This window comes from Cryptosporidium bovis (genome assembly GCF_009768925.1).
Source record: "Cryptosporidium bovis isolate 45015 chromosome Unknown contig_28, whole genome shotgun sequence".
NCBI classification, from domain to species: Eukaryota; Apicomplexa; class Conoidasida; order Eucoccidiorida; family Cryptosporidiidae; genus Cryptosporidium; species Cryptosporidium bovis.
The window spans coordinates 123,367-143,940 of record NW_027125012.1 but is presented as its reverse complement, the minus strand read 5'-3'; the positions used below and the strand labels follow the sequence as shown (position 1 = coordinate 143,940).

At 33.1% G+C, this 20,574-nt stretch overlaps 14 protein-coding genes across 14 annotated transcripts; 8 read left to right on the top strand and 6 right to left on the bottom strand.

Annotated features, from left to right (window-relative positions):
* Window positions 1–27: 27 nt before the first annotated feature.
* FG379_001996 (CPSF metallobeta-lactamase) lies at window positions 28–2,250 on the top strand (the record flags this gene model as incomplete). Its single annotated transcript, XM_067327599.1, has 1 exon — window positions 28–2,250. One exon carries the CDS (start codon window positions 28–30, stop codon window positions 2,248–2,250), a length of 2,223 nt encoding a protein of 740 aa, XP_067184644.1.
* Window positions 2,251–2,410: 160 nt separating this feature from the next.
* On the bottom strand, window positions 2,411–3,676 carry FG379_001995 (uncharacterized protein; the record flags this gene model as incomplete). Its single annotated transcript, XM_067327598.1, has 1 exon — window positions 2,411–3,676. The coding sequence occupies one exon, from the start codon at window positions 3,674–3,676 to the stop codon at window positions 2,411–2,413; it is 1,266 nt and encodes a 421-aa protein (XP_067184643.1).
* A 196-nt stretch (window positions 3,677–3,872) lies between these two features.
* FG379_001994 (iwsip-like protein) lies at window positions 3,873–4,961 on the top strand (the record flags this gene model as incomplete). Its single annotated transcript, XM_067327597.1, has 1 exon — window positions 3,873–4,961. The coding sequence occupies one exon, from the start codon at window positions 3,873–3,875 to the stop codon at window positions 4,959–4,961; it is 1,089 nt and encodes a 362-aa protein (XP_067184642.1).
* A 49-nt stretch (window positions 4,962–5,010) lies between these two features.
* Window positions 5,011–6,309, bottom strand: FG379_001993 (cinnamyl-alcohol dehydrogenase; the record flags this gene model as incomplete). The annotated part of the gene is made up of 1 exon (XM_067327596.1): window positions 5,011–6,309. One exon carries the CDS (start codon window positions 6,307–6,309, stop codon window positions 5,011–5,013), a length of 1,299 nt encoding a protein of 432 aa, XP_067184641.1.
* Window positions 6,310–6,553: 244 nt separating this feature from the next.
* Window positions 6,554–7,879, top strand: FG379_001992 (WD0 repeat family small nuclear ribonucleoprotein Prp4p-related; the record flags this gene model as incomplete). Its single annotated transcript, XM_067327595.1, has 1 exon — window positions 6,554–7,879. One exon carries the CDS (start codon window positions 6,554–6,556, stop codon window positions 7,877–7,879), a length of 1,326 nt encoding a protein of 441 aa, XP_067184640.1.
* A 38-nt stretch (window positions 7,880–7,917) lies between these two features.
* On the bottom strand, window positions 7,918–9,582 carry FG379_001991 (DNMAP1 like Myb domain; the record flags this gene model as incomplete). Its single annotated transcript, XM_067327594.1, has 1 exon — window positions 7,918–9,582. The coding sequence occupies one exon, from the start codon at window positions 9,580–9,582 to the stop codon at window positions 7,918–7,920; it is 1,665 nt and encodes a 554-aa protein (XP_067184639.1).
* A 471-nt stretch (window positions 9,583–10,053) lies between these two features.
* Window positions 10,054–10,824, top strand: FG379_001989 (uncharacterized protein; the record flags this gene model as incomplete). Its single annotated transcript, XM_067327592.1, has 1 exon — window positions 10,054–10,824. One exon carries the CDS (start codon window positions 10,054–10,056, stop codon window positions 10,822–10,824), a length of 771 nt encoding a protein of 256 aa, XP_067184637.1.
* Window positions 10,825–10,848: 24 nt separating this feature from the next.
* FG379_001988 (uncharacterized protein) lies at window positions 10,849–12,312 on the bottom strand (the record flags this gene model as incomplete). The annotated part of the gene is made up of 1 exon (XM_067327591.1): window positions 10,849–12,312. The coding sequence occupies one exon, from the start codon at window positions 12,310–12,312 to the stop codon at window positions 10,849–10,851; it is 1,464 nt and encodes a 487-aa protein (XP_067184636.1).
* Window positions 12,313–12,504: 192 nt separating this feature from the next.
* On the top strand, window positions 12,505–13,542 carry FG379_001987 (uncharacterized protein; the record flags this gene model as incomplete). Its single annotated transcript, XM_067327590.1, has 1 exon — window positions 12,505–13,542. The coding sequence occupies one exon, from the start codon at window positions 12,505–12,507 to the stop codon at window positions 13,540–13,542; it is 1,038 nt and encodes a 345-aa protein (XP_067184635.1).
* A 401-nt stretch (window positions 13,543–13,943) lies between these two features.
* FG379_001986 (uncharacterized protein) lies at window positions 13,944–15,233 on the bottom strand (the record flags this gene model as incomplete). Its single annotated transcript, XM_067327589.1, has 1 exon — window positions 13,944–15,233. One exon carries the CDS (start codon window positions 15,231–15,233, stop codon window positions 13,944–13,946), a length of 1,290 nt encoding a protein of 429 aa, XP_067184634.1.
* Window positions 15,234–15,574: 341 nt separating this feature from the next.
* On the bottom strand, window positions 15,575–16,165 carry FG379_001985 (uncharacterized protein; the record flags this gene model as incomplete). The annotated part of the gene is made up of 1 exon (XM_067327588.1): window positions 15,575–16,165. One exon carries the CDS (start codon window positions 16,163–16,165, stop codon window positions 15,575–15,577), a length of 591 nt encoding a protein of 196 aa, XP_067184633.1.
* A 233-nt stretch (window positions 16,166–16,398) lies between these two features.
* On the top strand, window positions 16,399–18,295 carry FG379_001984 (uncharacterized protein; the record flags this gene model as incomplete). The annotated part of the gene is made up of 2 exons (XM_067327587.1): window positions 16,399–17,055; window positions 17,102–18,295. 2 exons carry the CDS (start codon window positions 16,399–16,401, stop codon window positions 18,293–18,295), a joined length of 1,851 nt encoding a protein of 616 aa, XP_067184632.1.
* A 41-nt stretch (window positions 18,296–18,336) lies between these two features.
* Window positions 18,337–18,996, top strand: FG379_001983 (uncharacterized protein; the record flags this gene model as incomplete). Its single annotated transcript, XM_067327586.1, has 1 exon — window positions 18,337–18,996. One exon carries the CDS (start codon window positions 18,337–18,339, stop codon window positions 18,994–18,996), a length of 660 nt encoding a protein of 219 aa, XP_067184631.1.
* Window positions 18,997–19,078: 82 nt separating this feature from the next.
* Window positions 19,079–20,502, top strand: FG379_001982 (uncharacterized protein; the record flags this gene model as incomplete). The annotated part of the gene is made up of 2 exons (XM_067327585.1): window positions 19,079–19,267; window positions 19,312–20,502. 2 exons carry the CDS (start codon window positions 19,079–19,081, stop codon window positions 20,500–20,502), a joined length of 1,380 nt encoding a protein of 459 aa, XP_067184630.1.
* Window positions 20,503–20,574: the final 72 nt, after the last annotated feature.

Below are 20,574 nucleotides of genomic sequence, written 5' to 3'. Positions count from 1 at the left end.
TAACTGAGAGCATTTTTTTCAGCAACAATGCCGATTTCAGTAATTCCACTTGGAGCTGGTCAGGATGTTGGAAGATCATGTATATTAATAAAGATAGGCTCTAAGGTTGTCATGTTTGATTGTGGAATGCATATGGGGTACAAAGATGAGAGGAAATATCCTGATTTTTCACTTATTAGTGCTCAATTAAATCCAACAATCATCAATAGCATAATAGACTTAGTTATAATTTCACATTATCACCTTGACCATTGTGGTGCACTTCCTTATTTCACTGAAAAAATAGGTTATTCAGGTCCAATTATAATGACATACCCTACTAAGTCCGTTTCCTCTGTTTTGCTGTCCGACTACAGCAAAATAATGGAACAAAAATTATTAATTCAAAAGTCGAATCAAAGCTCTAAAATATGCAATACAGAAAACTCCAACACAAGTGAATATGGTTTTTTTTCAATAGGTGATGTTTGGAGTTGTATGGAGAAAATTAGTACAATTCAACTTCACCAGACCCTAGAAATATCTGGTATTGAAATTACTCCCTATTATGCAGGGCATGTATTAGGTGCATCAATGTTTCATGTAAAAGTTGGTGACGAAACTATCGTTTACACAGGCGACTACAATATGGTTAGGGATAGGCATCTTGGACCAGCAGTATTACCAAGATTATCACCAAGTTTGCTACTTTCTGAAAGCACATATGCAACTTACGTAAGACCATCTAGACGCTCTACAGAAAGAGTATTCTGTGAACTTGTTTTATCATGTTTAAAAAGAGGTGGAAAGGTACTTATTCCGGTATTTGCAATTGGAAGGGCACAAGAACTTTGCATTTTACTTGAAATATTCTGGAGAAGAATGCAACTTAGGTACCCTATTTATTTCGGAGGATCAATGACTGAAAAGGCTAATTCTTACTATCAACTTTTCACAAATTGGACAAACACACCATTAATTGATAACATATTTTCTTTTCCGCATGTATTACCGTATGATAGAGCTCTTTTAAGTACTCCTGGTCCAGCAGTACTTTTCGCTACACCAGGTATGCTCCATACAGGTCTTTCACTTCATGCATTTAGGTTATGGGCACCAGATTCGAATAATTTAACGATAATTCCAGGTTTTTGTGTACCTGGAACAATAGGTTCAAAAGTCATATCTGGTGCAAAGAAGGTTTTCATTGATCAGAAGGACCCTTCAACATGTATCGAGGTAAACTGCACTGTTAAGTATTTAAGCTTTTCCTCACATGCAGACTCTATTGGAATTCAGTCACTTATTTCACATCTAGAACCACAAAGTATTGCGTTTATTCATGGAGAGAGACAAGGAATGCTGAATTTAGCTTCATTTGTTAATTCGAACTTAAAAATTCCTACTTTTTGCCCACACAATGGTTCTTTTGTAACCATACCAACGGATAAATATATAAACTATTCATCTCACATATATTGTGACTCCATTTTCTTCATGCTGAAAAAACTAGATACTTATATTCCAAATTGTCCAGTAAATGAAACTTCGATTTTAAGTGAAATCAATCCGGATGTTGACTTTTTTGATATAAAAATCAATTCTTATAAACATATTTCAAAACTAATTAACAAAGCCGGACCAAGTTGTGTTTTTGTTTATATTTTCAGAGAAAACAGTACCTTTTTTTCGTTTTTACTGACAAAAAGTCAGTTATATTTCTTTATTATTAGTTCGCATATATGGTCCAATCTTGAACATTCAAATTTTGAGCCGGAATTAACATTTTTTACAAAAACAATTCAAGAAAAAAAAAGCATTATTTCACAAAAAAAAAACCCGTTCCTAGAATCATCGTTATTTAAATTATCATTTTCATTGGAATTGGAGACCGTTGGCGTCTTTGATTTATTCATAGCAATTGAAAAATTGAGAGAATCAATAGGTGGTAAGAATTGCCAGTTTTTTGGAAACTCAATAAAGACATTTGAGCCAGAAATCAATTTTATTAATCCAAAAGGCAAATTTTACGTTGTTCAATACTACTTCTCACATGAAAGCACTGTAATTACTTACAGAAGTCTCAGCATTTACTTCAAGTCAAATGAATCAGAACAAGAAGTATTCAAAGAGTTATTATCTGGAAAGTACGAAAGTTGCAAAAATAACGCAAGAAATGTGGAAATAAAAAATACGCAGATCTTGTGGTCTTATATCGACTCTAAAAATATTGAAATAAACAACTTTGTCAAGCATATTGAAAATTTATAGACAAATTTTTCATAGTTGTTAACGGCGTACTAAACAAGATTTCAAAGATCATATTGACCTCTAGAGACCGTATTCTAATACAACTTTCCTTCCAAAAAAAAAGCTTAGATGTGAATCTACCATTTTTTTAAGTTAAAATATTGATTCAAAGACAATTCAATCAAAATGATGTTTTAGCCAAATGATTGATTAGAGAGGAAGCAAGTGTGGAAATGTCTGCCTTGCTTTTTATAAAATTCTCCGCAGCTTTAAGAATGGTATTCGAGTTGCACCTTTTTGCAGAAATAATTACCTCCCATATTGATTCTGTGTTTATATTGTCAATTATTATCGGAACACATGCTTCACATAGCGAAATCACTCCATATCTGTCTGAAAACTCAAAAAGTCTAATGAATTCACTCTGTTTTTTTTTAAAGTCAGTATTAAGTAGTTCACAGTCACCAATAGAAATAAAATCTAACATATTTTTAACTGTATATGGAGTTGCTTCACACGAAGGTATTATGAATTCTGTGTTTTTCGAATCGGAAAAATTAGAGTCGAATATTTTTCTAAAGTACTCAGACCTTGCTGCAAGTGTAAACTTGGGTATTTTAAAGCACTTTTCACCACAAATTATCGATATTATTTCCGTTGAAGACTCTGAACAACTAAGTGAAAAGTTTGAGAAATCTTTGGCTAGACGCAAGTTCTGTGTAATCTCTTTTTCCTGTTTGTTGTAAATCCCAATAAACCCCTCTTCAGTGTGATTCAATTCATAGAACGATTTAATAACAACTCTAAATCGTATCATTCCATCGAATACAAAATACTTCAGTATTGTTCTATTCCAATTAAAATAACAATCACTTTCTGAACTGTTGTTGTATGACCGACAAGGATTCCTTATTTGTGTGTCAAATTCATTTTCTACAGTACTTGATGTTTCCAACTGGGAAATAGTTGTACTTGAATCAAGATCAAAAGGAGATGGGAAGGAATGAATAGATGTCTCATATATATTCTGGCTTTCAGTTTCGCTTGTTTCAAGATCACCCATGTATGTTATTTTCATATAGTCCTCCCAACCCCAGCTGGGGTTTTCCGTGCAAAATACACGCGGCTGCGAAGTTGAAATGGTTGAACCATCGATATTACTAAGTGACTTGTCGAGAATAGATACTTCGAATGATGCGACCTTATCGTTTTCAGAAGATGTGTATAGATATATTGATAAAAATTTACCGTCACAGTTTACTCCAGACGGAAACAACGCAAGGAACCAGGTACCTGCTTTATCATTACCAAAATTTGGACTAAAAATTCGGTCCTTATTTGGAAGAGCATGTTTAAGAGAAAGAGTTCTAAGTAGGGGAAAATCATCAATTATCCAAATGTATTCAATTGTATCAGCATTAATTCTCGTAGTAGTACACCTGACCATAGATGTTCCTATATTTTATATTCTCTAGGTAATTATTTAACAACTGTTTTTTTCTAAGCGTCTGGCGCGTTTAGCTTAATGTAACCAAGAGAAATAGAAAGGTACATTGCTCATAATCGTTTAAATTATTTTTGATTTCAAAGAAGATTTAAGCATATTATACCTTTAATGAACGTATATATCATACTTTTGTGTGATGGACAAGGAAAATACCACTTATAAAGAGCCCGATTTAAAGTCAAGTTCAGATTTTAACTTTGAAGAAAGTTATTCTGAAACCAAAAGAGATGGTTTCTTACATTATAGTGATACTCGTTTGGGAGTAAAAAAAAAGAAACAAAAAACCGATATAAATGCACCCACCATTGTGAAGAACCCATTGTCCAATGAAAATAAAGCACAACTTGATGAATTCCTTGTTAATGATGAATCCTCGGAATTTGATGAAGACGACATTATTCCCGTTGAAGGTGGTATAAGCTCAAGTGATGATGATACTAACAAAATTAAAGGTGTTTCTAAGAAATTTGGAGTGAATAGACGTAAAAATAATTTAGGGAGGCAAATTTCAGAAATTGAAATACGAGATAAAGTTAGGAATTTCATTCAGAGAATGAATGAAGCTGCATCTGATGATGAGAAAGCATACCAAGATGGAAAAAAAGCAATGTTTAAACTTAAAATGGTGGATGAAGTGTGTGAAAAGGCTTCAATGAGCAACTGGACCACATTTTTCATTTCAGAAGGAATTGTTGACGTTTTATGCCGTTGGCTCAAACCCTTTAGCGATGGAACACTACCTAACCTTTCGATAAGGAGCAGCATTTTGAAATTGATATGTAACATGCCTCTTACTGAAGAAGACATAATTTCTACAGAAATTGGGAAGGTTGTTTGTGAACTTTGGAAGAATCCTGCCGAAATACATGAAAATAGGCAAATGATTAGGTCACTTATCCAGCGTTGGATGAAATTAATATCTAAAACCAAACATAGTGAGTCTGTTGAGTTCAACGGTGGTTCCGTTTCACCACTAAATAAGGAATTTGATTATAGATTAAAGGAAAGTAAACCTGAAAACAGCGCCCTACATGTTGAACCTAGAACTGCACGAATACCAATAACAACAGGATATCACTTTAGGATCACACCTCAAAACGACGAATCTAGCATACAAACAGATATTCAGGCCTCTGTTGAGAAACAAATGGGAATTATGAGTAAAAAAGGTAGAAATAGAACAAAGCACGCTATGAGAGTTAGCTTGGAAGGTAGAGGACTTTAGAACTGTCACTTTAATCGAACTTGAGTTTTTAGCCCCTAAGATTAACCTATTACTTTTTTACCCCGAATCTATTTATTAGGTCTGTACATGTATCCCTGAGGGATTCACTTATTGGCAAGAATTTGTAACTTGGGAACTGTGAATGGACCCTTCCTTTACTAATAAGTATTCTTTTCCCGAGAGAGGATTTTAAAAACTCCCTAACATTTTTAGAAGTAAACATCGGTAATATTAGCTTGGCAATAAAGGAGGGAAGGTTACGTGTAGGGGAGTTTAAGTGAGGTGATTGGGTTCTTATTATTTTGGATATCTCGTTAAGTGTGTACATACCTTCAATACAAATGTACCTTCCAGAGACATTTTCTGATTCAAAAAGTCTTATGTGTATTTCCGCGACATCACGAACATCGACCCAACCCGACTGCAAATCTATAGTTAAAGGTATTTTTCCAGTTATCATATCGTATATCCACTGAACTGACTGATTAATATCATCGCGATAAGATGGGCCAATTACCATCCCTGGATTTACCACCAAAAGATTCAAAGATGGCTTGCGCTCATCGATAACTCTGTTAGCGATTTTTTCCGCCTCTACCTTGCTAAAAAGATATGGTTGTAGTTTTGGATCACAGTCATTATTCCAATCTATTTCTGAGTATACCTTTCCATCTATATATGATCCTACTATAGCAGCAATGGAAGAAGTAACAACTACTGTTTGAACATCTTCACACATGCAGCAGGCACTTATGACATTTTTAGTTCCTAAAACAGCAGGGTTAATTATTTCATATGGATCATTACAATCCATTTTATATGGTGACGCACAGTGGATTACAATATTACAACCTTTTACAATGCTTTCCCATGAATCACAATCAAGTATATCAGCCTCAATTAACATCAAGTTCTCCGAAGCATAAGGAAAATTAAGTAACTGAACACAATTTGGACTGCTCTTAGTTCTGGTTGTTGCACGTACTTTGTAACCTCTGAGTAATAATCTTTCAACTATATGAGCAGCAATAAATCCAGTTGCGCCCGTAACCAATACGGTTATATGGTTTTTGTTCTTATCAAATAATATTGGTTCCATACAAGAGTAAATTTCGTTTGTTTGATACTCCTGGGTACCAAGGTCAGAATTATTTACTAAATATTTATATATCTGAGTTCCATTATTACGATCTACATTGTGACAATCGTAATAATTTGTATGCCTCCCACTTAAGTGATGATTATCCTTACTAGACAATATAGATTCCTCACTTTTATATCTGCCTAGATTGACAGAAGAGTATAAATTCTCATCCTTATCACTTTGTTTATGACTGATTGTGTTCATCTCTTTCTAGTTTGATCAGAAAAATCAGAATTCGTATATTAAAGTAAAAGAATCTTGTTCTGAATATTCGCGCTAAATGATTCTTTTTTTTTCATTTCAATGTGGGGAGATTTTAGTGAAACCAAACTGTTAGATCAACAGTTAAAAGAGTTTTTATAGGAAGTTAATATCTGTAGCTTTTTTTTAATATTAATGCCACTTATATTATTCTCAAAATATGAGTATGCCATATTGAAAGCTTAGAATGAATTATCAATTAATTAATGTTGCTGTTTCAACAAATGATGAAACTGTCAAGTCAAAACTTCGTGAACTAGGGGAGCCTGTATGTTATTTTGGTGAAGGTCCATTTGAAAGAAGAGAAAGGCTTTCAAAGATAATTAGTACTCAAACGGTTAAGTTTACTTATGAACCTGACTCGATTTCCGAAATTAACCGGGAACGTTTTTTTTCTCAAGGTGGCCTTCCTCTAGTGGATTTTCGTAAGAAAATACTATCATTTTCTATTCCAAAATCGTACTTTAGACTCAAAGATGCAAGAGAAAAAGGCAAAAAAATCAACTTTTTTGAAAAAAAAATTAATTATATGGCAACTATGATAAATGGCATTGAACAAATTACCTGTGAAATGTGTGATAATAGGTATTTAACCGGATGTAGAATATCTCCACTTCAAGGAAAAGTTGCAACATTTGGGTTGGGCCCAAATATAAAAATATGGGATGTATGCAGCTTTTCAGTTGAAAACTCAATAAAGACTGCAGGATTCGGTACAAACGATCTCCGTTGGTTCTCAACAGAAACTGGTGAACACTTTGTTACATGTGATTCTGGAGCTAACATTATTCTATGGGGCAATGAATATCAAGAAAGAGGTAGATTTATTGGGCATGAGGACCAGGTGAATAAGATATCTATTCATCCACTTCCTAGGTATTTAATTTCAGCAAGTAGCGACGAAACATGGAGAATTTGGGATATTGAAACCAACAGCACAATTCAGACTCAGGAGGGTCATTGTAAACCAATATTCGGCCTCGACATACATCCAGATGGGGCGTTAGTGATAACTGGAGACGCCGGTGGAATATTCAGGATTTGGGATATACGCTCAGGAATGTCTATTCTCCATAACCTTTCTCACACAAAAAAGATAGCTAAAACTCAGTTTTCCCCAAATTGCGATGCAACATTCATAACGTCATCTGAAGATAATTGCATTAAAGTATGGGACATTAGGAGGACAAAGAATCCTTTGAAAGAGTGTTTACTGGGTCATTCAAAACGTATATCCGATGTTATGTATGAACCAAGTAATGGTCTATACATTATCTCTGCATCTTTAGATGGAACCTTAAAGTTTTGGTCTAAATTCGTGGGTGAGACTGATATGTGTCTCAAAAACTCACAAAGCTCAAGATACTCCTGTATTAGGAACATTAATACAGCATCTCATAATGTCACTGGATTTGACATTTTCAAAAATGGAACGAAAATATTGACAGTTGGTCTTGACCATACACTGAGACTTTGGTCGTGCCAAAATACGGACAATTTAAAAGAAAAATAAACAGGGTTTTAAAAGTCAGTTGGGTTTGTCCAAATCTGTTAAGAATCATTATTCCTAGTATTTGATTGCGTTGTTTTTCCTATCCCCTGAAAAGTTCTTTGATTATTTGCCTGGTTTGTGTAACCATTATGTTGCATCGCATACTTCGTGGTCCCAGGTTTGAATTTTTTCCTTGGCCTGTCAGCTGAGTCCGATTCCCTTTTTAGAGTATCCGATTGATTCTGCGCGAATTGAGACACATTTACAATAGGATTTGCTTCTAAATGAGTCTGGTGTACCACTTGAATTTGCTCCTGTGGGTTTCTTACAGTCTTGTTCCTTGGTCTTTGTGTTCTTGAAACATTTGTAGGAGACCCAGATGTTGCCTGAAACTGGCGATTTGAAGGATTGAGCACAATTTTACCCCTATCCTCGTTTTCCGTCTGTGTGGAGCCGCCAGACTCATCCATTTGAGATAAATTCCTCAGCTTTTCTTGCCATACATGTTTTAATGTGTTCAAACGTTGTAATTTCTTCCTCGTTGCAAGTAACGCTAATAGGTCGCATCTAATTGCACAATATTGCTCTGCTATTTCTGTATTTAAGTATGGTAATGGAAATGCGTCGAGTTTAAAGTGCTTGAGGAGATTTTCTACATCCGAAGAAAATTTCCTAGGTAGTGATGAAATATATTGATAGCATAGGGCTCCTGCTGTTGTGGCCCCACTTTTTTTTGGACCAAAATTTTCACAATTCTTTAGCTTTGATATTAATTTCCTTTCAAGATCTATTTCACTTTCTATTTCAATTAGATCCTCCAAGAACCTCGAGGCTTGTGAAGGTGTTTTCTTGTTACCTGTTGAATTTGATTTTGAATGAAATTCTATTATTTCCTTAGTTTCTTTCCTTAAATTCTTATTATAACTCGCTAAAAGTGATAATCTCCTATTTCTATCAAAGTCAATATTATAGTTATATCTAATGTAAGGATGTCTGTTTCTTTCATCTTTCAAGGCTGTAAGTGCTGAAGGATCGGGTGAGTTACCAAGTGATCTCCTCTTTGCATCGAAACTAGCTTCGACAAGTTTTTTTGAAATCGAATAGTATCTTTGTTTAAGTTGTTCTAAAGATCTTTGTATTCCTGATGGAGGAGAATATCTATCATGAATTATTATAAACCTTAAATCATATTCCCTACAAAGTTCGAACAATAAATATGTATCTTCTTCAGACCAATCAGAGTCAATATCTTTAAGGTATTTATTATACTGATCTGACTTGAAATTGTAGACCATTGGATGTTTGTTGAACTTAGAAAAATAGTAGCTACTATTGGCATGTTCTTTCTGAGGTATTTCTTCAAATGCAGATGAAATTGACACCTCAGAATTATTAACCGAAATAGAGTTATTACTTGGTTCAATATCTGGAACATCGGAGTTTGATTGAGGATTAAACTTTTTGGTCCAATGACTAAGCAAGAGTGAGTCATTTCTTGCATTATTCTTAAACTTTGACCACTCCCACTTCGATGTTTGTTTCTGTTTTCCAGATACAGCAATTGAAGCAGTAATAGGTATACTCACCATATCTTTGATCGTTGAGCCAAGTGTTTTCACCTCTTGTTGAATAAGTTGGTTGTCTTTCACTAATTTTTCATTCATTTGAGGAACTATTTTGAGGCTTGGAGTCACACCAAGCATACTTTGTATAACTGAACTCATCTTTATCGAAGGTTTTATTCTTAGCCATGTGAAAAGAAAAAATTTGTTTTTGCGGTAAAGCGGACGCTACCGGTTATTGATTCAAAACAAGAAACTAAAAATGATCATATTAGTTTGAATATACCACGGAAATAATTACGAATAATTATAAATTTTTTTCCTTAATAAAGAATTTTCCTTATTTTATAAAAAGGGCATGTAAAGAGAAGAGGAAAAAATATACAAGCTTTTGATACTTTCTTCCTGTAATGGAATGGGCTGTAACTACGAAAGGACACTGTTATCAATCAAATGCACTATTATTGAATTGGATGTATTCGTTTATGAAAAAAGATTGTTTAAAGGTATCTCGGTAAATAACTCCTTTTGGGAACTGCCTTAAAAATAAATATTAATCATTCTAAAGTTTTACTTAAGTGAAATAAACTAATCCTAGAATCCCAAATAAAAGATCTTATATACTTGAAAAAAATGACGTTTATTGATTATAAGGATGAATTTTTCGTTACATCTGCAAAAGTTAGGGATGTAATCAACGAAAACAAACAACTGATTTACGGAATAAATTCCTTAAAACACTCTGATGAATTCAAAAACAATGTTAATATGATGCTTTCAAGGTTGCAGAAAAATCTTTTTTTTCTTGCTCATCTATGCAACCAGCCAAAGACCTCGAAAAACTCTTTGGAAAATGAAGTTTCAAGACCAGTTGTTCCCCTAGATTACTCAACAGAGAATAAAAAATTTACGAATATAACATCAAACAGAACTTCTAATTTAGTTTTAAATCTTCCTCTCGTCACTCAAAATACATCACAGCATGTTTACTTCGATCCAAATTGTTTGGAGTTCAGATCAAATGATACGAGATCTTCAGAGCAAATGAATTTACAAACCTGTGATCATAGCAATATAAATAATCCCCGTAACAATTCAATTTCAAGAGCTGACTTCGATAATATCAATTCGGTCCCCTCAGATTACGAAAATACTCAAAATATAGGATTTCACATTGGAGTCCCATCTACAAGTCAAAACTTCATACAAAACCAAAACACTGAACATTTTATTTGTAGATATTGTCAAAGAAAGTGTAGAAATCAAAGCGGTCTAACACAACACACGATGAAAGTACATCCAGATGCTCCTGAGGTGCAACATTTACTTAAACAGGCACAGTCGAGAACAAACCCTAATTCTAATCCACTTTCAATAGTAAACGTTGGCCAGTCAGCATTTTAAAGAGTGCAGTTAGTGAGCTAGTATCTACAGTAGAACGTTATAAACATCATCCCTCGAATAATTAAACGCTCCCACTTCATGTTTTGTTGGCTTAACTTTCAATGCCTCTGGTATTTTTTCTTTCATCTTTTTCTTTTCAAGGGGCCTTCCTATTTTTTGCCACTGCTCGTTTTTAGAAACTTCTGTGCTCATTGAATGTTGTATACTTTCTATTATTTTTTGTTTTGGTATAGTCGGTATGTCTTGGTGACTTAATGTCGGTATTGGGCGACCTAAATAACTAAAAACTGTTGGGATAAAGCTTTTAAGTGTTTTTCCTCCACCAAATGAATTGTTTTTGTATTCTAATATAGGATCATATATTTTGGTACCGAAATTGCTTTCAAGCCCTTTATCCGTATCTTTTGTATTTTTTGAATTTATTCCAAGTTTCATTTTCATCAGTTGTGTTATTGCAGGATGTAAAGTTTCAGTTTGGTCAAATTCTATTTTACTTATGTGAAAGTTCCTAGGTAAATTTTTGTTTAACTTATTTTTTTCTATCCCGGTGTTTTTTTTAATTTTGTCAAGTTTTTCCAAGACCTTAATTTGACTACCACCATTGTTATCAAACTGAAGCAGTTCATCTGGGGATTCAAAGTTCTCTGGAAGCCCGGAACCACCATGTGATTTCCTTATTTCCATGGCCTCTTTGAGTGTTAGTACTTCAATATTCATTTTGTTCCCGATATAGAAGTGATCCTTTTCATTATCAATGGTTTCATTTTCTGAAAAGCTTAACTCAATTTGTTCTTCTCCTATTTGTTTGAGAATTTTCCACGCAAAGTCATTAAGACGACTAATTCTCGCTTCCTGAAATAATATCCTATTTTGAATTACCTGTAAATTACTATTAATATTTGATGATTTCTTATCAAATTTATTCATTGTTTGTTCGATCAAAATTTTAGTATTTTTTGTAAAGTGATTAAGTAATCCATGCATAGTAGCAATCTTCTTTTTAACTGTACCATGAATAATTGGTCTTAGCAATTCGTTAAATTCTGAAATATTATGTTCGTACAATTTATCTATCAATTTATAATCACCATTTTCACTAGTATTTAAATCAGTTCTTTCATTGGTTTCTAAAAGAAAATATTCTTTATAATTGGTGTAATGCCCAACTTTGCTGTCAAATATTTCATAAAATCGAAAGTATTTTAGTTCATCTAATGTTGACAATTGCTCAATTATATGGGCAAGTTTCCTTAACTGAATTGATTCATACCTTCCATAGGGAACGCTAACTACTATATCATCATCTGGAACGCTTATTCTTTTTGGAGGTGAGGAATAACATGTAAATTTGAGTTCATCTCCCAAATTTTCAGTTGTAAATAAACCGCATTCTGGAGATAATAGGCTTAAATCCAGTACAAAATAATCTTCGGTTTTAGTTAGGGATGAACGTAACAAGTGCTTATCTATGACTTTAATATCTAACATTTAATTAAGCATAAAACCATTTGGAGTTATTCGCAAATTATGGCCATGATTTATATATATATATTAAATTTATAGCACCCGTTGTTTTCACACAAATTCCTAATATTAAAAGATAAAAAAATTATCCTGGCGTAATTTTTCTATTCCCACACCTTTTTTTCATTGAGGTATTTAAATCAAAAATATCTAATAATGGTTATTATCAATTCTATATCGTACTCTGCTTCTTTAATTTCAATTAAAAACCAAAATAGGGGCTACATTTCGGTTTCGATACTACCATTTATCAAGGCTTACAAACATTCTGTCATAAACGCATACAAAGCAGACGAAATTAATATTTTTAGGAAAAGAATTAAACTTTATTCTGATTTTACTAAGGAGAGTGTGGCCCTAATTAGAAACTATTTTAAGAAATTATCAATTATAGGTGTGAATGGAGTTGATAGTAAATGGTTACTATCACAAGTTAGAAAAATAATATTATTCCTTAAGCATATTGAATTATTGAAAGATTATAATGGAAATTTGAAGAATAGTGGTGAGGAAATATTCTTCACAAAAAACCATGAAGCTGGCAAATTAAACGAAAAATATGAAATTAAAGTATGTAATAATTTCGAGACAGATGTTCAAGGAAAAGTTGATAGCTTCATAAATAACTCTACAAATAAAATCATGAGAAAGTATATTCATAGAAGTAAAAGCCTCCCCCACCGAAGTTTGAGTGTCTTATCAGATAATTCGAATATCGTTATAGGAAATATTCACTATTCAGTTAACAAAAATTCACTAACCCCATACATAGGGAAAAAATTTGGTAAAATTTCAATTCCAACATACAGAAGATCTATTGGGCAAGAAACCTTGGTATATACGAGAAATACTCCAAAAAGGCGAACTTCACAAAATCACATTAAAACACTCTATTCTGATGTAAACAGGAACCAGGAATCAACAAAAAGCAACAAATACACAGATAGAAGCAATGTAATGCGTTCAGTAAGTGCATTTACGCATTTAAATAAGGTGAACACGTGTCAGAAGTCCAAGTTTCAGCAAGAACCACCAACGAAACGAAGTGCAATGGAAGGAATAACAAAAAATCAGGATCCCAATAGCAGTGTAAATATCCACAGGAAGTTTCATGAAAATGCAAGGTATAAAGAGCAGAGACCACTAGTTTCACTTACGAAAGTAATCCTTGAGGGGCCTTACGAATATAGCTAACCTAGTCACGGATAATTCACGTAAAAATAGACAAATTAAATGTCGCCGGTGACAGGTCGGAAGACTAAAAGCTTAGTAAGACATAATCTCACAAATATTCTCCCGGTTAATTTACCTGCAATTATTATATCCCCAAGTTTCGTGTCAAATGGAATAAGTACCATTTATCTGTACCACTTAGGGAAGAAGCTTATTTAAAATATATCATATACGAGACTACCATGGATATAACGACAAGCACCTATAAAAAGTAATTAGAATAAACTCCAGCCTTTTTGACTGCCATTCAAGTTGGATAGTTAAGAGCGGCAACTCAATGTTACCCTTTGACCTTCCACCTGTATTTTCTGGTGTTACGTTCGTTAAAGAGCTCAAATTGTTTATTTGGATTGTGGAAAGTCTTATTGCCCTAACATTCTCATGTACTCGTGTTTCATTCTTAATGATCCACGTGTATTAAAGTCCCCTTCGCCATTACATAGGTTCATTTCTAATTCTGCTTCTATATTATAGTCGTGTTTTCTGAAATATCTGCCATGTTTATCGATCTCTTTAACTTCGCGCATCACCTGGCACATTCTATATCTAACCATCTCCATGAAGCACCTGACACTCTCCTCTTTTGTCCCATTTTGGCGAGGGTGAACGGCCGGTAGCCAGTAGGCTGAGAGTGATATCTCTCCATAATTACAGAATAAAAGGCAAATAAGGGCCCAAAATGGAACAACGTCGAATGCTGGAGAATAGGCGGAATAGTTATAGTGCAAAACTACTGGCTGAACCGGAGTTAGCGATTCGAATGCGCCTGTCTTAAATGGAATTATAGTTGTTCCATTAGTAGTAGTTCCTTCGGGAAAAATTACCAATAGATTTGTATGAATTCCTTTCTGCAGTTCTTCAAAATTGTTTAATAGGTTGTGCCTGGACTTAACTTTTTTCCCTAAATCAAGCATTTTGCTTGAGTTAATTATTTTGTATCTCTCTAATTGCCTTTCCTTTATTAAGTACTTTGCTTTAGCTCTGGTTTCCTTACAGTTTCTATCGACATAAATGCAGCCAATAATATCTGCAACAGTCCCCAATAAATAGTTTCTACATATTTCTTTTTGTGCGACAAATCCACATGCTATATACTTCATAAAAAAGGAAATATCAAGCATAGAAATATGGTTCGACACAATGGTTACAGTATTGTCCATTTCTGGGGGACTATAAGAATATATGCATTTATAAATCTCAGAATTTGAATTGCTTTCTTTTTTTTCTAGTATGAAATTATCTGTCCTGCTTACACCAAGAAGTCGTAAAGTTGAAGATCCCGAAAACTTTACTATAATAATATGAGCGTATTTATAAAATATATTGTTTCTTACAGAAGGAATTATGCTTCCGATGACTTTCAGAACAAATAGAAATAAAACCACAAAGGTAACCAGTGTTCCAAAGAGTAAAACGCGTGATGGGCAAAAAATTACAGATGCCAAAAGTGAACGAAAAAATGAAGTTTGGTTGTGATCAACTCTCTTACAGAAGTTATATTCTGAAGTGCAATTTTCCAAATTTGTTTCATCTTTTCCGGATTTTTTATACTTACTATATGAGTAAACAAACCAGAATACACAAAAAACCGACAAAGCAAAATATAACCACAATAATGTCAGTAAAATATTGAATATGTAAAACAACCCCATAAATAATATGTATTAATTATATTTTTATCCCAATTTCTAAGTTGGCCTTAATAATTCACATTGTACATTAATCCCTTGAATTGTATCGGCGCCTAAATAGGAATAAAAAATGAATAAGAACTTAATGCTTTGCAAAACAAACTAGGGCAGTGAAAATGTTCTCTTCGACAAGCAATTTATTGTTCAGCAACTGTTTTGTGTGCTATATTTCATTGTAAAACAATTTACTCATTGAATTACAATAACACTTTCCCATTTACATAGTTTACAAAAAAAATTCACCTAATTTTGTAGTATCAGTATCAAACTTGAGTGCTGCAAGAATTTCGGTTATATATGTACTATTTCCTCCTTACTAATGATAAAACACTGCAAATTTCTTTAGGTATTGCAGATTCAGACTCATTATATAAATTCTTTAATAATAAATTTTGTGCGTCAATATTTTCTTGTTCTTTTATAACATTCTCTAGGATAGGTTTCCACCACATGTGATTAGGGTCTAATTCATTTGGACCACCTTTTTCGTGTGGAAGCATTAAATAGTCTTTGTTGTCTCTAACAAATTGTTCTCTTTCCTCATCGGTATTGATTAGTGTATGACTAAAACGGCAATTCTTCAAATTCCTGCAAAATCCTACAGTATTCAGATACCTACATGGAAATTTTGATATCTCGTGGCTATATTGGCAATCAAAATTTTTTGAGCACTTCCCAGAAATGAAGTACCAACAAAGTTTTTTTTTTGTAATAGGAATAGTAGAGTGCTGAAATTGGCAAAAGTTACCATTTTTACATCTTCCTTTAATAAAAAATGTACATAATTGGTATTTATTTGAGTTATTCATGGTTGAATTTGGATAAAACTTTTTTTTCCCCTCATTTTTTTTAGAAGTTTTTGACTTATTTACTTTAGACAGCCTCAAAGCCATTACTTATGTAAAACTACATATAAACCTATTGAAAAATACAATTTCTGGGATACTTTCTACGATGAATTGTTTTAAATAAAAGACCCTCCTGACTTTTCATCCAGATATAATATTAAAATTGGCGCCCAATATGTGGAGATGCAGAAAGCGTCATTTTTAGATTTTCAATAGACTTATTATAAAGCAGCAGAAGGCTCTGTTGAGGACAAAAATTGTGTAACTACCTTTGATATATGACCCCGAGGTTGCAGTATAATGTCTTTGGGAATAATACAAAAAATATGGATAACACTTCAAATAAAGTACAAAAGTTAAAAAATGAGAAAGAAAAAATTAAAGAGTGGAATGAAAATCTAACAAACATGGTTGCAAACCTTAATACAGACAATAAGAAATTGAATAGATTCCAATATAATAATCCATTTAACAATAAACAACAAATCACCCCCTCCCTTTATAAAGCTCCAAATGTGCAAAACAATATGGGAAATAGAATCAACAATGATTTTAAGGAGGGGTTCAACTTACCTAACACAAAAAATAAAAAACAGAATTCACTAGAAGATCAATATACGATTGCGTTAATTGAAAAGCAAAATATTGAGGACTCTTGTAACGAATTAAAAAGGAGATACAACCAATTAGTTTTGCGTTTTGAAGAAGCGATTGAACAGAAAGAATCATTTAGAGAAGGATTAAAAAATAAGATAATAGAATACCAAAAACTACAAGAACTTCATAATGGGACTCAAAGTTTGTTGGCAGTAGGAAATAAAGCACAAGAGGAGCTATACCAAACGCAAAAGCAATTTCAAATTATTTTAGGAAAAAGGAACGTTGAGTTTTCTAATGTAAAAGATGAACTTGAATCTAAAAAAAAGGAATATGAGGTACGTTTTATTGTTTTATATATATTCATTTCTAATCTTACTTTAGGAACTTGAAAGAAAATTTGAACTCATTTCTAAAGAAAATAAAGATAAAAGTGAATGCATAAGCGAAATTACAAAAGACAAGACAAATATTGAAGATAAATTCGCTGCATTGGTAAAAAACAATAACGAACTAATAAAGGAAAGGGATCGTATGAAAAGAGAATTAAAAATATATGAACCACTTGCACACTCGAAGGAAATGGTTGATAAAATGGCAGTTTACCTGGAAACATTATTAATAAAGAGGAACGAAGTTATAGCAGAAATAACTAAGGATTTGTCTAAAATAACGAGCGACATTACAGTAGAAATATCAAACATTCGTACGGATATTGTTGGGATCGAAAATAACATACAAAAATTCTCAAGCACAATTTCACATTTTAAGAATGATATCATTACGAGCGAAAACCAAAGGATACAAAAGTCAGATGACCTGGTTAACAATTTAAAAAGTAATTTAATGAAAGCAAAAGAAGATATTTTGAAGTGCAAGAAGTCACTATTTAACAGTGTTGGATGTTTTGGGAGTGCATTAGAACCAAGTTTAACATTTGAGGTCAAAACAGGTTCAATATTATATAAATACCAAGGCAGCCACACAAATATCGTGAAATGCTACTGTAGACTTTTGGGTACAAATCTAGAATATACTACGTCCAATAATACAATAAGAAATATTCCAATTGAAAAGATAATAGGGGTAGATTATGGAAACAACTCCAATTCTTTTCGTAGATTGGAACAACCAAAAAGTTTTTTTCATGAAATATTTAAAAGATCAAAGGTTGAAGAATCAGATGTAAACATTGCAACTATAGACACTCCTTGGCTTTTTTTTAGTGTTAGAGTTCAAGATGGATATGATTCAGTTTGTATCGATTTTATTGCAACATCTTTACAATCAGCAATGTCTTGGGTAGTGACAATTGGTCGTTACGCAACATACCTTCAAAGATCTAAGGGAGTGTTAACATACAATTTTATTCAAACAAAACATGAATTTTACAGTGTTTCATTAAGAATGAAAATGATGTACTTGTGTAAACAAAAAGAGATGAATGTGTTCCAAGTTTATATAACGGCAATCCACACATGCTGTCTTAAAAACCCACAGTTTATTAGAAACCAATCTGCCTGGGAAAATTTGAAAAATATAATGAGAAGAATCACAAACCAGAAATACTCAAAATAAATTCAGTTGGCGCAGAAACAAATAAATTTTTATTATTAATAATGATAATTTCTGATATTAATGAGGACAATATTGATGAAAGAGGCTTCGTTTCTGATAGATTCAGAGATGATTTTTTTAATAATGTAAAGAGTATATCTGATAACAGATTTTGTTTCGATTGTGAAAGTAGAAACCCTACATGGCTTTCACTTTCCTTTGCAATCTTTATTTGTCTCAACTGTTCTTCAGATCATAGAAAGATGGGCGTTCATATCAGTTTTGTTAGATCTGCAGACCTTGACAAATTTACTTTATTGCAGTTAGCGAGGATTGAAATCGGTGGAAATTCTCGTGCTAAAAATTTTTTTAAGCAGTTTTTTGGTACGGGCTTCTGCCCCAAAACACGTGAATATGCAAACTCAGTTCATGGTGCAAGGTACAAGCATTTGTTAGATACAGAAATTTTGAACGTTGAGAGATCAATTTTAAGCAAACATAATATCAAAACTTTACCTGAAGTTCCTTGCAATATCACACATAGCACAGAAAAAAACGATGAATCACGTTTAGCAGGGGCAAGTAAAAATCAGGATCCCAAGACTAGTCCGGCACAAATCTCAATTCACAAATTTTCTAGTGTAAAAATTAATAAGAGTGTTCTAGGGAACAAAGGTCGTAGGTTGGACGAGAATTTTGACTTTGATTCTCTTGTTTCATAATAATTATTATATCTTATATAGTTTACCGCCATTTTCCTTTTTTTCTTTTCTCCTTTTCGATTTGACCTCTAACACACTTAAAATGGCAGCTTCTAAGAGCTCTCCAGACGAACTTTATGAATGTTTTGATGAGATTGAACTTAAGTCTGAAAAACCAATACTATTGAGTGCAGATATCTCGAGTAAATGTTTTTTTGGGAGATTTAGTGTTCCAACACATACCCAAAATATGTCTGGGGTTCTGTTCATAGATTACTTACCACAAAAAGAAGTAAGTTAGAGTAATTTTTAGACTATTTTCCTAATTCATTTTAGGGTTCTGAGATTTCTGATAAAAAACTTGAACATTCAAATTCTGGAAATAATAACTGTATTCTCAATAAAATTAGTGTTCAAATTAGGGATAGCAACTCAAGGCATTGTATCGGGAACCCTATTCCTCTAAGCAACTCAAATTATTTGGCTGTTATTGACAGAGGCAATTTTTATGAAGCTAAGGTATTGAACGGTTTGTTTGTGTTCGAACCAAATATAAAGAGTAAAAACGAGGGCAACTCTGATATTGCAGAAAATATTAAACGTGATCACATCGTAAGGGAAGCAGTTATTACTGCACGTATTTTAGAATCATCAAATAATTCGAAAACAAAAGTTGAAAAGGAAGAAGACTCTGTAACCCCTGTAATAAACGTGAATAACCCACAAAACAGCGCAAATGAAAGCACTTATAAACTAGAAATAAATGATAAATTTGACGATATATATGATAAATACCTTGGACTAAGGCAACAAGAAAAGAAGAGGAAGATTTCTGCGCTGTACAGTAAAGAAAAATCACAAGATGACTCACCATTTGTAGAATCCGCACTTTCATTAACAACCCTAAAAGATAATGAAGATTGGGACTACGACAGGGACGGTAAAATGAGTGACGATGAGGAGTATATTGAAAAAAGTGAAATTGATCAAAGCTATGAAGACGACCACAATCCCATATTAATTAACGGTAATTTGAATTCTGAAGATGAGGAAGACCCTGATGAAATTTTAACGGAATATGGTCAAAGCCTCAAAAACATGATAGCTAATCAACAGGATATGGAGGCGGACGAAGAATTAAATATTTATTCAGATGATATCGATGACGAGCTTGAAAGTAGAAGTAACATTAGTAGTTCTATACAAAATGTAGCTGAAACCAGCTCTTCACAGGAAAAGTCCAATTCAGACATTAGAATTAAAGAGAATAAATCCCCAACCATCTTATCTTCCTCAATAAACGGAAGTGTTAGATCTCTTGAAGATGAAGTTGTAAGGAGACTAACACTAGCGGGTGGTAGGATGCAAATCAAACCATTTTTAGATGCAATGAAAGTAAGGAAAAAGAACAAATATTTCGAGGAAATACAGGAAATCATTAAAAGGGTTGCTGACACTCATACAGAGTATCATTCTAACAATAAAGTTAGCTATATCACACTAAAGACTAATTATCGTCAAATGTAATATTCAAAATCTGTATGACCTACGTCGTGTCTAGTAGGCATATTTACACACTGCCCATTTGAGAATAATATA